At 46.5% G+C, this 13,002-nt stretch overlaps 1 protein-coding gene across 1 annotated transcript; it reads right to left on the bottom strand.

The window, feature by feature from the left end:
• Positions 1–373: 373 nt before the first annotated feature.
• On the bottom strand, positions 374–3,936 carry LOC1275527 (cytochrome P450 307a1). The gene is made up of 3 exons (XM_061659768.1): positions 2,892–3,936; positions 2,011–2,802; positions 374–1,947 (listed from the first exon to the last, which is right to left on the bottom strand). The coding sequence occupies exons 1-3, from the start codon at positions 3,373–3,375 to the stop codon at positions 1,607–1,609; spliced, it is 1,617 nt and encodes a 538-aa protein (XP_061515752.1). The 5' UTR covers positions 3,376–3,936; the 3' UTR covers positions 374–1,606.
• Between the last annotated feature and the right edge of the window lie 9,066 nt (positions 3,937–13,002).

The following is a 13,002-nucleotide window of genomic DNA, read 5'->3' on the forward strand; positions in this document are numbered from 1 at the left end:
CGTCATAATCCCGACACATTTAAAGCCTCTGAAAGCTGATTTTGTGGTTTAAGTGCACCGGTAATTGATCAAAGTTTTCTGTTTTTGTGGTCCTGCCACTGAAGAAGGTTTCGAATGAAAAGTATGCAGGATCTGTGCAAGTCTTTTGCTCCCATCCGAGGGTTGGTGACATGTATGGAGATGGGATTCTACCATTCAACTTCTCCTTTTTCAAGTTGCCCCAATAAGGGGGAAAGAGGAGTTGCTCCCCAATTTCAATACCATTCATCTGTTCGACGACCAGCTGTTCAGTCGTTCAGTCAGTCAAGTTCTTCAAAATCCGGTGAACTTGTCATGCACATGCAAGAAGAAATAAAACAAACAAACCACATAATCTTGATTTTCAATCGATTTTATATAGCGTATGTATAAATGAAATGATTCCTATTACTCTAAGGGATGATATATCATTGATCTAAACATTTCCTAGCTGAAATAACATTACCGATTGACTCGACGGTATCCTCCGCCGTTGTGTTCCTTCGTTCCAATCCTTTCACGATTTCGCAGCTTCCAATCATTATCTATCCTCAATTCCTATGTGCGTTACAACTCCTATCCATTGACCAACCGACTTCAAGCAGTACTCTTTGGCAGTCGTACCGTGGAGTTTACTAATAAAAAAACAAACAAACAAACAAACAGGTTGGCCTGTTGTGTTGTGCCCTGGCTCGCACCCGAAACACGTGATCTCTGCAAGTAAGTTCTGTTGTATAGTTCGATACCGTCCTGTACCGCATCGGAACACAACGTCTACACACTCAGTCACTCCGTTTCATCAGCCTATTCTTACACGCTAATCAGTTTTGTTGTGCCGACACTTGCTGCACCAGCACCTGCTGAGAGGGAAGGAGTAATCTCTGCATCTCTACACATCTGGACATCAGTTTGCAAAGTTCTACACCACCTTAACGCTAAGCCTGGAAGAACTCACTGTTGTTTTTTTCGTTTGTTTCCCTCGAATAGATTACTTCCTGCTGCCGAGGTCCTGTCTTCCTTTTCCTCTCATTCCTCTCTACTTCATCACAGCAAAGCAAATGGCCATTTTATAACATAACAGTGAGCAACCTACATGGTTTGCATGCTCCTCGATGCACCTGGGTACAAAGGAGTTCAGCCCTAGTGCACCTGAGGGCCTGTTACCGTAATATACACAAGTGAGAGTGGGGGGGGGGGAAGGGGGAGGTTTCAATATAAATACACACGAATGGAGTGGAAAGTTACAGTTAAAGGCAAAAAAAAATAAAATACTAACATAATTTCACAATACAACCTCATCCTGCACGCGTCGTCAGCGTCGGTACGCACCCTTCAGCTGTCCGTGACCCTGGGGCGCCTTTTTTTGCAAGATCCGCATTCTTCCTTCCACACACACGGCGACTAATCAGTTCTGTATCGTCGGTGATGGAGAAATGTGCGGCTGCAAATGCAAATGGCACACGCTCCCCTGCCCGTCTAACGATCTGCCCCATCCCTAGCCTTCCCGAAACCTTACAGTCGATCATGGGAAAGGCACAATGTTTCTGTGTTGAGTATTGGATGGTCCGTCACTGCAGGCAGCGGGGCTTCAGCAGCAGCAGCTGCGCGGTGTCACATTGAAGACGTACGACTGTTCCGGCATCGCAAGCGATCCGACCGGCACCCGATAGTCCTGCCCCGCGATCGGGGCGATCGTGTACGCGCGCAGCAGGTTCGCGATGATCGAGAAGCTGAGCAGTTGCGTCATCCGGTAGCCCATGCACGAGCGGCGCCCCGCACCGAACGGGATGAAAAAGTCCGGCTTCACCAGCCGGCCCTGCTGCAGGAAGCGCTCCGGCCGGAAGCGTTCCGGCTCGTCCCACAGCGCCGGCGACATGCTCAGGTCGTAGTTGTTCAGGAAGATGAGCGTATCCTTCGCCACGGTGTAACCTTAAATATTTATTTTGGTTTTAGAAGTGCAAACCGCCTTATAAAACGAAAAGAAATATTTACCTCCAATCTGGCTGTCCTGGTTGGCGACGTGCGGCACGATCGGGGACGCGATCAGCCGAAGCGCCTCCATGATGACCGCCTCCGTGTACTGCATCTCGGCCCGATCGGTCAGCTCGATCACCTGCCGGCCGTGCCGCTCCAGCACACCGTCCGCCTCGGCCTGGATGCGCTGCTGCACCTCCGGGTGCTGCACGATGTACCCGAACGCCTTCACCAGGAAGTTGCCGACCGCCGAATGGCCGCCGACGATGTCCTCCAGCGCGAACAGGGCCGTCTCCCACTCGAGGGCCGGGCCGCGGCCCGCCTTTACGTGCTCGATCAGGCTGTCGACGTAGTCGCGGGGCTCGCTGCCCTCGCCCCACCGCTCGTACCGGTCGCCGATGATCGTGTCGAGGATGATGGTGCGAATCTCCTCCGCCAGCCGGTCCATGCGGCGCAGGTTCTGCCGGTGCAGCGGCAACAGGAACGGCAGAAAGTCGGCCGCATAGCCCTGGTTCACCTCGTAGAAGATCTGGTCGAAGTTGCGCACCAGCTGCTGGAAGCGCGGATCCTCCACCTCGAACCGGTGGCTGCCGAAGTACTGCGAGAACGCGTTGGCACAGATCGACAGCACGAGCGGTTTGATTGCGACCGTGGTACCGTGCTGGACCGAGCCCAACATCTGCCCAATCTCGTCCACCACGATCGTGTTCAGCTCGTCGAACCGGCCGCTGTAGTTGCGGGGAAAGGTGTGGGGCACGAGCATGTCGCGGCGCGCCTTCTGCACCTCCGACCAATCACAGAATGCAAGAGCTGAAGCGAGAGAGAGAGAGGCAAATTCGACATTAAAATCACACCACAGAGACAGGTCAGGGCGCAGTCGAATGCGGACAGTTACTTACAGTTTTCCTTGTTGCCGGAAAACAGTAGCTGATAGCGGCGGAAGTTGGGCCGGCTGTCAAAGTGCTGACCCTTGTTGATCAGCACCTCCTTGATGCTTTCGAACCCGTTCACGACGACCGCGTTGACCGAGCCGAGCCGCAGGGCCGTGACGGGACCGTACCGCTGGCCCATGTCGCTGAACGCCTGGTACGGCACCTCGTACCCGTTCAGCTCCTTGAGCGCCCCAATGATGGGATAGTTTTTGGGCCCGGGTGCTGGCTTCTCCAGCGCGTGGCTGGCGGCCCCAACCGGCTCGTCCTCGTGCGTGCCGAACGTCACGCCAACGCTGGCGATCAGCTGCCGGAGCGCCTGCAGCACCTCACTGCGCAGGATCACTTTCTGCTTCAGCTCGGGCAGCAGCATCAGCAGCGTGAGCAGAAAGCAGCTCACCATCAGGTAGGCTGTGCTGCTGGAGCTTAATAGCGTTACGCTTACACGATCCATAGTGTAGTAGTAGTAGTAGCAGTAGTAGTTAGTATGCGGTAGTAGACCGTAAACGCTGATCGCACTCTTCTTTTCGATCGACGCGTACACACGAAATATGTTCGTACACTTCTTGCTTCAAGCTGAATGAGCACGCACCAGCACACACATACACACTCAAAGGTAACAGTGTAGAACACGCACTAACACCTTAGTACACGTGCACGTATCCACATAAACACCACCGCACGCACACGATCGTACACACTCGTCACGCAAAGCACACTCCAATCGAGAGCGAGAGAGAGAAAGCGAACAACGAGAAGCTGCTGATCGGGATGAGCTGCTCACGGTTGAAGCGATCGTGTCGATTTGATACGCTGCTTGATCAATCCGGTGCCCTTTTATACTGAGGATGGTATGCAAATTGGGGGGCCGCTCGTACGCTCGTCTTCCAGCCAGAGTGAGAAGCTGGGCCCGGAGAGGACCCTTCTGCCCACTTGCGCGAGGAAGAGGAGAGAGAGAGAAAGAACCTATGGCTTTGCGTGACGGAGTTAAGTCGAGCCAATCAGATCGATTCGATATTCGAATCTCCTCCGCGTACCGCACACCGCGGTGTGCAGTGCAAACTTTGAGCCTTCCGGAATTTTTTTCGGGGTACTCGGGCGGTTGGCTTTGTATTGGGACGATCAAGATGACGTAGGTGCACTGCTCAAAGTGGACGTCACAAATTGTGTTAAAATTCGGCGTGCTACTAATGGCGTTTTTCAGATGGAGATACAGCGTTTGATATAGTTCCTAGCGATAATTGAGACATTCCAACATGCATGTGCGTTAACAAATGAAGATGAATAACAACTATATTCTAGTTTTTTTTTTCTCTGAAGTCCCATTACGCCTTCGGTTATAATCCCTTCATGCCTGCCCGATGGGCCTTCTATCAAGGAAAGAAGGGTTTAAGCACATCCTCTTATTTTTGTAAATATCTTAATGATGAATCAATGATTATTATTCCCTATTTGATATTCACCCGTTTGTTTTGTTAAAGATCCTGTCCATGTGAAAGGAGATTTAAGCTCTTTATGTGCTATAGTGCTATCACATAAGCATTTATATGCAAAAACATTAATTATTGCATGAAGATTAGAGTGACCAAGGAAACATCCAGATTCCTATTCTATGTTTATTTATTATTATAATTTACTTATCTTATTCTTAATAATAACGAATAGATACGTTTTCTTTCTTAGCTTTTCTATTTCTAACTCTAAGCCATGAAGCTCTCTTGTTGTAGTTTAACAGTATTAAATTAATTTATCTTATTTTGTTTTTCTTTTCTTCTCTTTCTCTTCTCTCACTATTTCTTATGCATTGTTTTTTTTTCATGTTTGTTCGGGTTCTTTTTTGTATATTGTGAATATTATGTAGTTGTATTCAAAGTCAAAATGATTGCAGTGAAATCTGTCTAAGATGTTTATTGAAGATAATTGCGTGGCGCGCGCAGGGCCCTTTGCAATATTAAAATAAAGTTGTACTTAAAATAACCTTACTTGCTATATATTTGATAACAGACATGAATATTTAAACGTGGCAACGGTAATATTGAAGTCAAAAAAGCAGTAGAACTTATTGAAAGCTTTACACATTGAAATAATTGGATCATGAGCTCCTCTGTAAGTACGGGTCCGGTCTATTTTGATCAGAAAATTTCGGGGACGTAGTGCGTGGTCAGGGGCGTACAAATTGATTTTAAAGAGAAGCTCAGGAGCATCAATTTCGCATTTTATTAATTTTGCTACAAAAACTGCTTGTGCTACCTCCCTACGTCTCTCTAAGGACTGCAATCCTAGAAGAAGCCGTCTAGTTTGATAGGTTAGAGGCTGGTCCATGTTCCACCGTAAGGTTCTTATAGCTATTTTTGTGATTTTTTTCTGAATGCGCTCAATTCGTGTGGACTAGTTGTTAGTGTGCGGAGACCATGTTACAACATTAAATTCAAGTACGGACCGGACTAAGGCGACGAACAGTTGTTTTAAACAGAAAGGGTCATTAAAATCAGATGTCAGACGATGAATGAAACCAAGCTGCCGATATGCTTTGTCGATGACGTACGAATATTGTTGACGGAAGGAGAGTGATGAGTCAAGAATAGTACCGAGGTCCTTAGTTTCTATGTTACGTGGGATTATACACGAGTCAAGATTATAGTCTCGCTTGATATGGTCTTTTTTACGAGTAAAACTAATCACGCAACACTTATTGACACACAAGGCTAGCGAGTTCGCAGAGCACCAATTGCTAAATTCGTCTAGGCTGTGCTGGAGTGTCGAGCTGTCCGAATGTAGTTACAATTCAAGACGAATTGTTTCTTTAAGATGAACATTTTGATGGTCCCGTCATATTCCATACATTTTATGTCTCTACACGATGAATATCTCCCTAAAACGAACATCCTTCAAGCTGCATATGCAATTTGGCATCCGAAATTCTCTAAGATGAATTTTTGGATGATAGTTCATAAAAATATTGGTCAAAGGATGTCATGTTTTTTCCCGTGGTTTCTGGGATACTTCATAACAACACCTTCATCAGTTTTCCTCGACATGAAAATTTCTCTAAGCTGACGATCCCATGAAGATTCATCTTAGACAGATTTCACTGTATTTAACAATCAAACTAGTTTAATTTTTGGAAAAGGTTTTAAGAGTCATTAAAGTCATATTTCTTCATAACACTTGACAGCTATTCAAAGTTTATTCATTTCGAAACTACTTACTCGAGTTATAAGTATTCAAGATCTTATGTATATATAGACACATAAGATGTGTACAGTGTTTTCCAAGTCAGTTTCGAATGTAAACATTGTTATTCGCCACATCCAAGATGTTTTTCAACAGCTGTCAAATGGTTTACTTGTTTCAAAATAAAAATAACAGTTTCAACACATGATTTTCAACACATAACATAGAATTATCACACTCAATCCAGCTTGAATCGTGTTGAAAAACATGCTCGAGAAATTAAAAATTATTGTGATAGAAACGAAATGTCAGATAGATGTGGAACTACATTGTGCATGCGGCGAATAACAATGTTTACATTTGAAACCGACTTTTAAAACCCTGAAAAACCAACATCAGCCTTTCTTTTAAAGCAATAGGACGTGGTTGTTAGTTCTTAATAAAACGTAATCTTTTTTGAAACTCTTTGAGCTTATATGGACATTGCATTGGAACAATTGGAGATCAATTTCAAGTTCAAGTAGTTTGTTAAAGAAAGAAGTGATAAAAGAGGTTTTTTTACGGTTCACTCAACGCAATAGAAGGGTAAAGTAAAAATATTAATGTACGCAAACAGGTAGCTAGTTCAAAGCAAGTAGTAACAGCGCAGTATCGATCTTTGACATGCGAGAATCTTTAATCCTGTCGTGCACAGCTTTGCGCTTTCCGTCAAACCATATCCATGGTGATGTGCGCTGAAAAGAAGCTAGTGGCTAGCAAAATTAAACATCCTCACACGTTTCCGTGTTGTTCAGCAATTATGGACACGTTTTTCTACCCAATCGCTTGCCCTATTGCCCTGTCGGTAGCATCCTTTAGCTTCACCTGTCCCTGCCGAATGTGTACCGTGTTTTCCCCATTGCTGGTGTTTCAGCAGCGTAAACCCCGTTGCACAAACCGTTAGCCCGGGCCAACCACACACACACACACGCGGCGCCCATTTTGCCACCACTTTGGTACGCACACCCTGCCACATCCCCTTACGGATTTGTTCTTCCCGTCGCTTCACCGCCTCAAATACTCCGTTGCACATGCAAATCGAAAGTAACTGTTGCGGTGTTGAACCGAAACAACAGTTTGCCATTTGCAATGTAAAGTGCCGGTTGTGTGTGTGTTCTTTTTGTCTTCTTCTGCTCTCCACCACTGCTTGCCCTTTTACCCTTCCCTCTCCCCCCCTTTTAGGACACGGTGAAATAGAAACGGGAGTACGTGTTTGTGTTATTATTATAACCAACAAATCTAAAAATCCATTCCGGTACGTTAAATCGACCATTTTTTTGCGGCGGCTTCATACGCTACGCGCATTGCTTAACGGTTCTGTGGAGGAGCCCATCAGCGTGTATCAGCGTTACACTGGTGCGTAAAACATTGTCGCGCAAAACAAAACGCCAAAACAAAAAAAAAACGCCTCTGCACATGTGACCGATACGCCGACGGAGCACCAGTAACCAGGCGTCTCCATCCGTAAGCAATATTCAGCTATTTTTCGGGTGAGTTTTTTTTACTTCTCCTCTCGGTATGTGCTCCACTTTCGACAGCACCCCAAAACTGGTCAGGGAGAGAGAGAAAAAGAGAGAGACAGATTGTACACCCTGGCCCCATTCCACCACAGCCGGGACAAGTCCCGCTTTACACCTCAGGACGCTCTTACACTTATTAGAATTAAAATGAGGTCCGGCTTCCGTATCTGATTGAACCGCTTTGGGCTGGCCGCTGTGCTGACGACGGCGCGTCCCGCAGCGTACGTATGTAACCGTGATTTACCGTCCCCGTTTTTTGTTGTTGTTGTTGTTGCTGTTGTTGCCTTTGTACCTCTACCAACGTTGGTAGAGGGTGTGCGGGATGAGAGGGCAACGGGTTCGAGATCGCTCTATCTGCAGCGCTCTCTAGCACCGTTTGCGGCGTAGAGAATAGGGTGGGAGAGTGAACTGATAGAGGCATGAAGGGTTGCGCGGGAGGGGGTTATTGCAGTCTATTTTGCTTCATTTTTGACTAACCCCGTTGGGCACAGTGGCGCCGAAGCTGCAGCACAGCCCACTGCTTTGCCTGGCCCGACCCGCCAACCCCCTCCGAGCCTAGGGCAGGCCAGGCCAGCCGGCGGCGGCAGCAGCAGCCAACGGTCAGTGGAATTGTTTTCACTTAACCTAACCTATTTGCATTCGCAATCCAGCTGCACACACACACACAAACACACACATGGCCACACACGGGGCCGCGCATCGGAATGGGGGGGGGGCGCTAGTTGGCGGGGCTGCTGCCACTGGCACCACCACGACGCAGTTCGTGGCGAGCACCGGCCACAACGCCACCGGCCACCGATCGCCAGCCGTAGCTAAAGTGCGTCCATTATTAATGAGCCGCCCGCCCCGGGCCTTGCGGGGCCCAAAGCCCCGTGTGACGTTCGAAAGGACCCAGCCACTGCGAGTGCACACAAAAGGAGGGCCCCTCCTATATGGCCAGTTCGGTTCGATGGAGAAAGTGTGCCTGAATAAAAGCTCGGCTCGCTCTGCCGTTAACTTGCCGCGGGCAAACACAGAAACATTTACATAGCTGCAGCCGTGTCCCGTGGGGGTGCCACACAACCCGCACGTACACACACGGGCCGGGAGTGTGCCTTGCATTCGCCGGACTTGTACCGCCAATGCACCCGCCACTGCACGGCTGCAAAAAGGCGAAAGATCGAGAAACGGTCACCCGATCGAAGTCAAGTTCCGTGCGTCCGACCTCTTTCCGACTTTCGACGCTGACGGCGAGCTTTTGAGGGCGAGCGCGCGCGCGCTCGTAGGGCAAACCATTCCATAAATCCCATTGCATATTTCACACCCCTCAGGTCTGACAGCTGGAAATTTTGCAAATGCAAAGGCGGAAACTTTGGCGCACGGGTTGCAGCACGTTCGCATTAGCGATCGAAAGAAGAAAAAAAAGTGGCACACACACACACACACACACACACACACAGAGTGAGAGTAAGAGAAAGGGATGGCTCGCAAACCCGGCCACATCCTCGATCGGTGTGATGAGACCTGCAAGTGATTGTTAATTAAAAGCGGCTGAACTCCATCTGCAAAATGGTTGCAGGCGGCTGCTAGACGCTCTCTGAGGAAATGCATAGAAAGTGGCGGCAGAGGCGCTCTCTCTCTCTCTAAGCGCTAGCAAAAGTGCGAACGAAACCAACCCCGAAGCCGGCCCAGATTTGCATGTCGCTTATGCACGGGTGGAAGGAGGAGGGGACCTTATGATTCAGGTCGTCTTCAGGTGGAACCCGGTCCGCGGCAGCTGGGCCTTCTAGAAGCTGCATATCGTTGACCTTTGAGTTGGTGTGCTGCCGCCCCGAATGGAATGGATACACTCTCACACGAACGCATACACACAAACACTATTAAAAAAAAAAACAAAAATACCCAACCAAACACCCCACACACTACACCTACCTAGTGGGCTCTTTACCGTACGCGAAACTGTGTATTTCCACTATTCCCACACCCAACCGCTGACCTGAGCGGGATGGTATAAAGTTTCTAGCGTCACCAGATGCGATCACTGTGTGTGTGTGTGTGTGTGTGCGCTGGGTCAGAACCTCAATCCATAAATTGGGCATCTCCCTTCCTTCCCTTCAACGCCGTAACAGCTACTGCGCGTCGCCATGGAGATTGTGAAGCGCTGCAGAAAGCCGCGCTCCGACCGTAGCGTAGTGAGAACGATCGGCGGAACGGACGGACGGGGCACTGCTTTTTCACTTCGGGCTATGGCTCTGCCCGGCAGCTCACTTTGGGAAACAAGGTGTTTGGCTTGACAAATTCGATTTAAATACCATGTGTTTATTTTTTATTTTTGGGATGGGGTTTTTCCAAACCATCCCCCCCTCAACCATCCACCATTTTTTTCTCTCCCATTTCGTTTTGTATTGTTTTTTTGAGGTTCGGGTGTGCGGAGGGGGGATGCCACCGTTTGTTGTTTTGCTTTTGCCTTTCTCGCCCTAATTTTATCTTGTGTCTGCATTGTGTGTGTGTGTGTTTTGTTTATTTGGGTCTTGTCCGACTTCAAACAGCGGGGGGTTAGGGTTTGGGAGTTGCAGTTGTTTTGAATTTTGTTTTATTGTCCTACGCCTTTGCTTTATGCTTCCATGCTGATCTGTTTCTTTCATAATCTGGTCCACGGGGTTTTTCCCCTCCCGTTTTTTTTTGTTTACCGTTTCTGACCTATGTTAAATGTAGGTGAGCGCTGGGTTATATGACGCCGTGCTGAGAAGTAGGTAGTTACGCTTTTAGTTTGCTTCTTTGAGAGATTGTTTACCGCAAACAATGTTGTTATTGCAAGGAAGTAATTAATTATTTATCTCTCAATTTGCTATGAGTGGTTTTGCATTACACGTGCCCTGTGTTGGGGATAGTAGGTGAAGTATAAGATACGCAAAACACGGATAAACAAGCCAGAGGAGCTGTGAAAAGCCGAAACGAACTTAATTTTGATAAAACGCGATAATAATGCACTGTGTTGTAGGGTACGAGATATTAAAGAAGAAAAACACTAATGGATTAAGAATATATTTGTTTAGAGCTAAATGCGATGTAAACCTGCAAAAGCTAGTACAGCAAATGTAAATGCTCTGCTGATACCCCTCTCAACGAGTAAATTCTCGCACAATGAGCAATATCATGTGTGTTCCCGATAAGAAATCGTGTGTGAGAGAGAGAGAGAGAAAGAGAGAGAGAGAGAGAGAGAGAGAGAGAGAAAGAGAGAGAATAAATCGTGACCATTTTGTGAGTTTCAATACTAAGAATCGTTAAATATCAAGCTATTCCCAAACGACGCAGTGTATAAGTGTGAAGCAAAAATGTAAGAGAGGTGACACTTTACAGGGGTTTCCAGGAGTTCTCATAGTTATGGGACACTTCCTTGACTCTGATGGGATATAAACTTCACATGATGGAAATTGGACAGTATGGAGCCCTGTTTGGACAGGATCCTTTAAAATTCTTATATGATTTGTCCCAAACGAGTGCCATAGAATCCAATTCCCAACACATGAAGTTCATTTCACGAACGAAAGTGTCAATAAAGTGTCCTACTGCTATGAGAACTCCTGGAAAATCCTGTAACGCCCACTGTCACTCCAATACGTACGTGAGATCATACAAAAATCGAAAAAAGCCGGGGTGAACCGTGGCCGCGTCCACTCCATGTCCAGATAACACTTTTCAGATCAGATGATGGCCGAGCTGAGAGTGTTACTGCGCTTATCGACATGTGGAGTAAGTAGTAGTAGTAGTGAGGTAGTCAGGCCTATCATATATGTCGATAGGCCTGAGTGTCTTCAGTTTAATTGCTCCATTTCCTTCCTTACTATTTGACAATATTGGAGGATCTCAACGGCTTCGACCGAGGAAGTGAGCAGGACGTGGATTTTAGTGTGTAGTGTACCTCGTTAACAAACGTGTGTTTCACAAGTGTGAGGTGTATTGACTTAATTTCACCAATAATTTCAATTTTCATACAAATTGAGTATGAAAAAGAGCCTGCCGCATAATGAGTTTTTCGCATAACGAGTTGGAACGGATTGGAACGGATCAAACTCGTTATCGTGGGGTTCCACTGTATTAGTTCTACTTCCCTTAATTCTCTTCACGTTTCCCAGAAATAAATAAGAACGAACTAGAATCAACCAGCTTTTCCATCATTTTGTGTATGTTTGGGAATACTTCAGTAACCATTTATCATCATTTTTTTTGCGGATGGCTGCCAATGCTTTTAATCATGAGTATAATAATCATACAGGGTTTTCCAGGAGTTCTCATAGCTGTGGGACACTTCCTTGACTCTTTCTTATCGGAAGTGAACTTCACATGAAATTGGACTCTATGGCACCCTTTTTAGACAGGCTCCGTGATAATTCCTGTTAGATTTGTCCAACAAGGGTGCTATAGGGTCAAATTCACATTACATTAAGTTCATTTCACGTATGAAAGAGCCAATAAAGTGTCCCACAGCTATGAGAACTCCTGTGAGAAGATTAAAAAAGCTGATAAATTAGTCTATTATGTAAAAGCAAAATGAAATAAAATATTAGTTACCAAAAGATAAAGTAAACATGACTTAAAAAACCGTTTTCTAAATATTATTTGAGAAAAAAATAAATTATACAAACAAAAACGCAAGCAACAATTAAACTGACAAGTGAGAAATAAAAACAAAATAGATCTCTTAATACGGCCAATGAAATAGGATACTCTTTGCGTAAGATTCACGCTCTTTGTTTAATATTCTGATGCAATAAATTAAAACAACCATTCCATATAACCATATCAGCCTATCCTACTTCCCGATGCACCGACCTAGAGGCGCGACAGTGCCTGGTCTAGTCAGTGGCGTCTGCCCATAATGCATACCGTGTTATATGTTATTTAAATGTAGTACAGCACCATTTCGCTGGTTCCAAAAACAAAACAAAACCGACGATATCACAAAAAGCTTCCAATCGATCGGATGAGAGGGAGGGATTTCGTTACGCGCGTGTCCTACACATTTCACTATTCCCACAGAGTTAAGTCATATCCCAACGATTCCAGCTCTGTTATCGTTATGCGCGCGGTTTGGCATTGCGCCACACGCCCCCAAACAGAACATCTGAATAATGGCACGGTTATGCGGTAGCTACTACCACAGCTACTACTACCAAACGATCGACATCCAAGCAAGCACACTAGCATGCTCGTTATGTTCGAGCCAACCTACCCGCCATTCATCGCGTCCCTCGTTTTCTCGAACATGCATCGAACATGGCACAACTGGGCTAGCAGCGGCTCGGGCAGCGGGTATAGCGTTATCCGAGCCCTGCCTTGAACGTGATCATCACGTAACAAGTCGGATA

Source organism: Anopheles gambiae, chromosome 3 (genome assembly GCF_943734735.2).
Source record: "Anopheles gambiae chromosome 3, idAnoGambNW_F1_1, whole genome shotgun sequence".
NCBI lineage: Eukaryota > Metazoa > Arthropoda > Insecta > Diptera > Culicidae > Anopheles > Anopheles gambiae.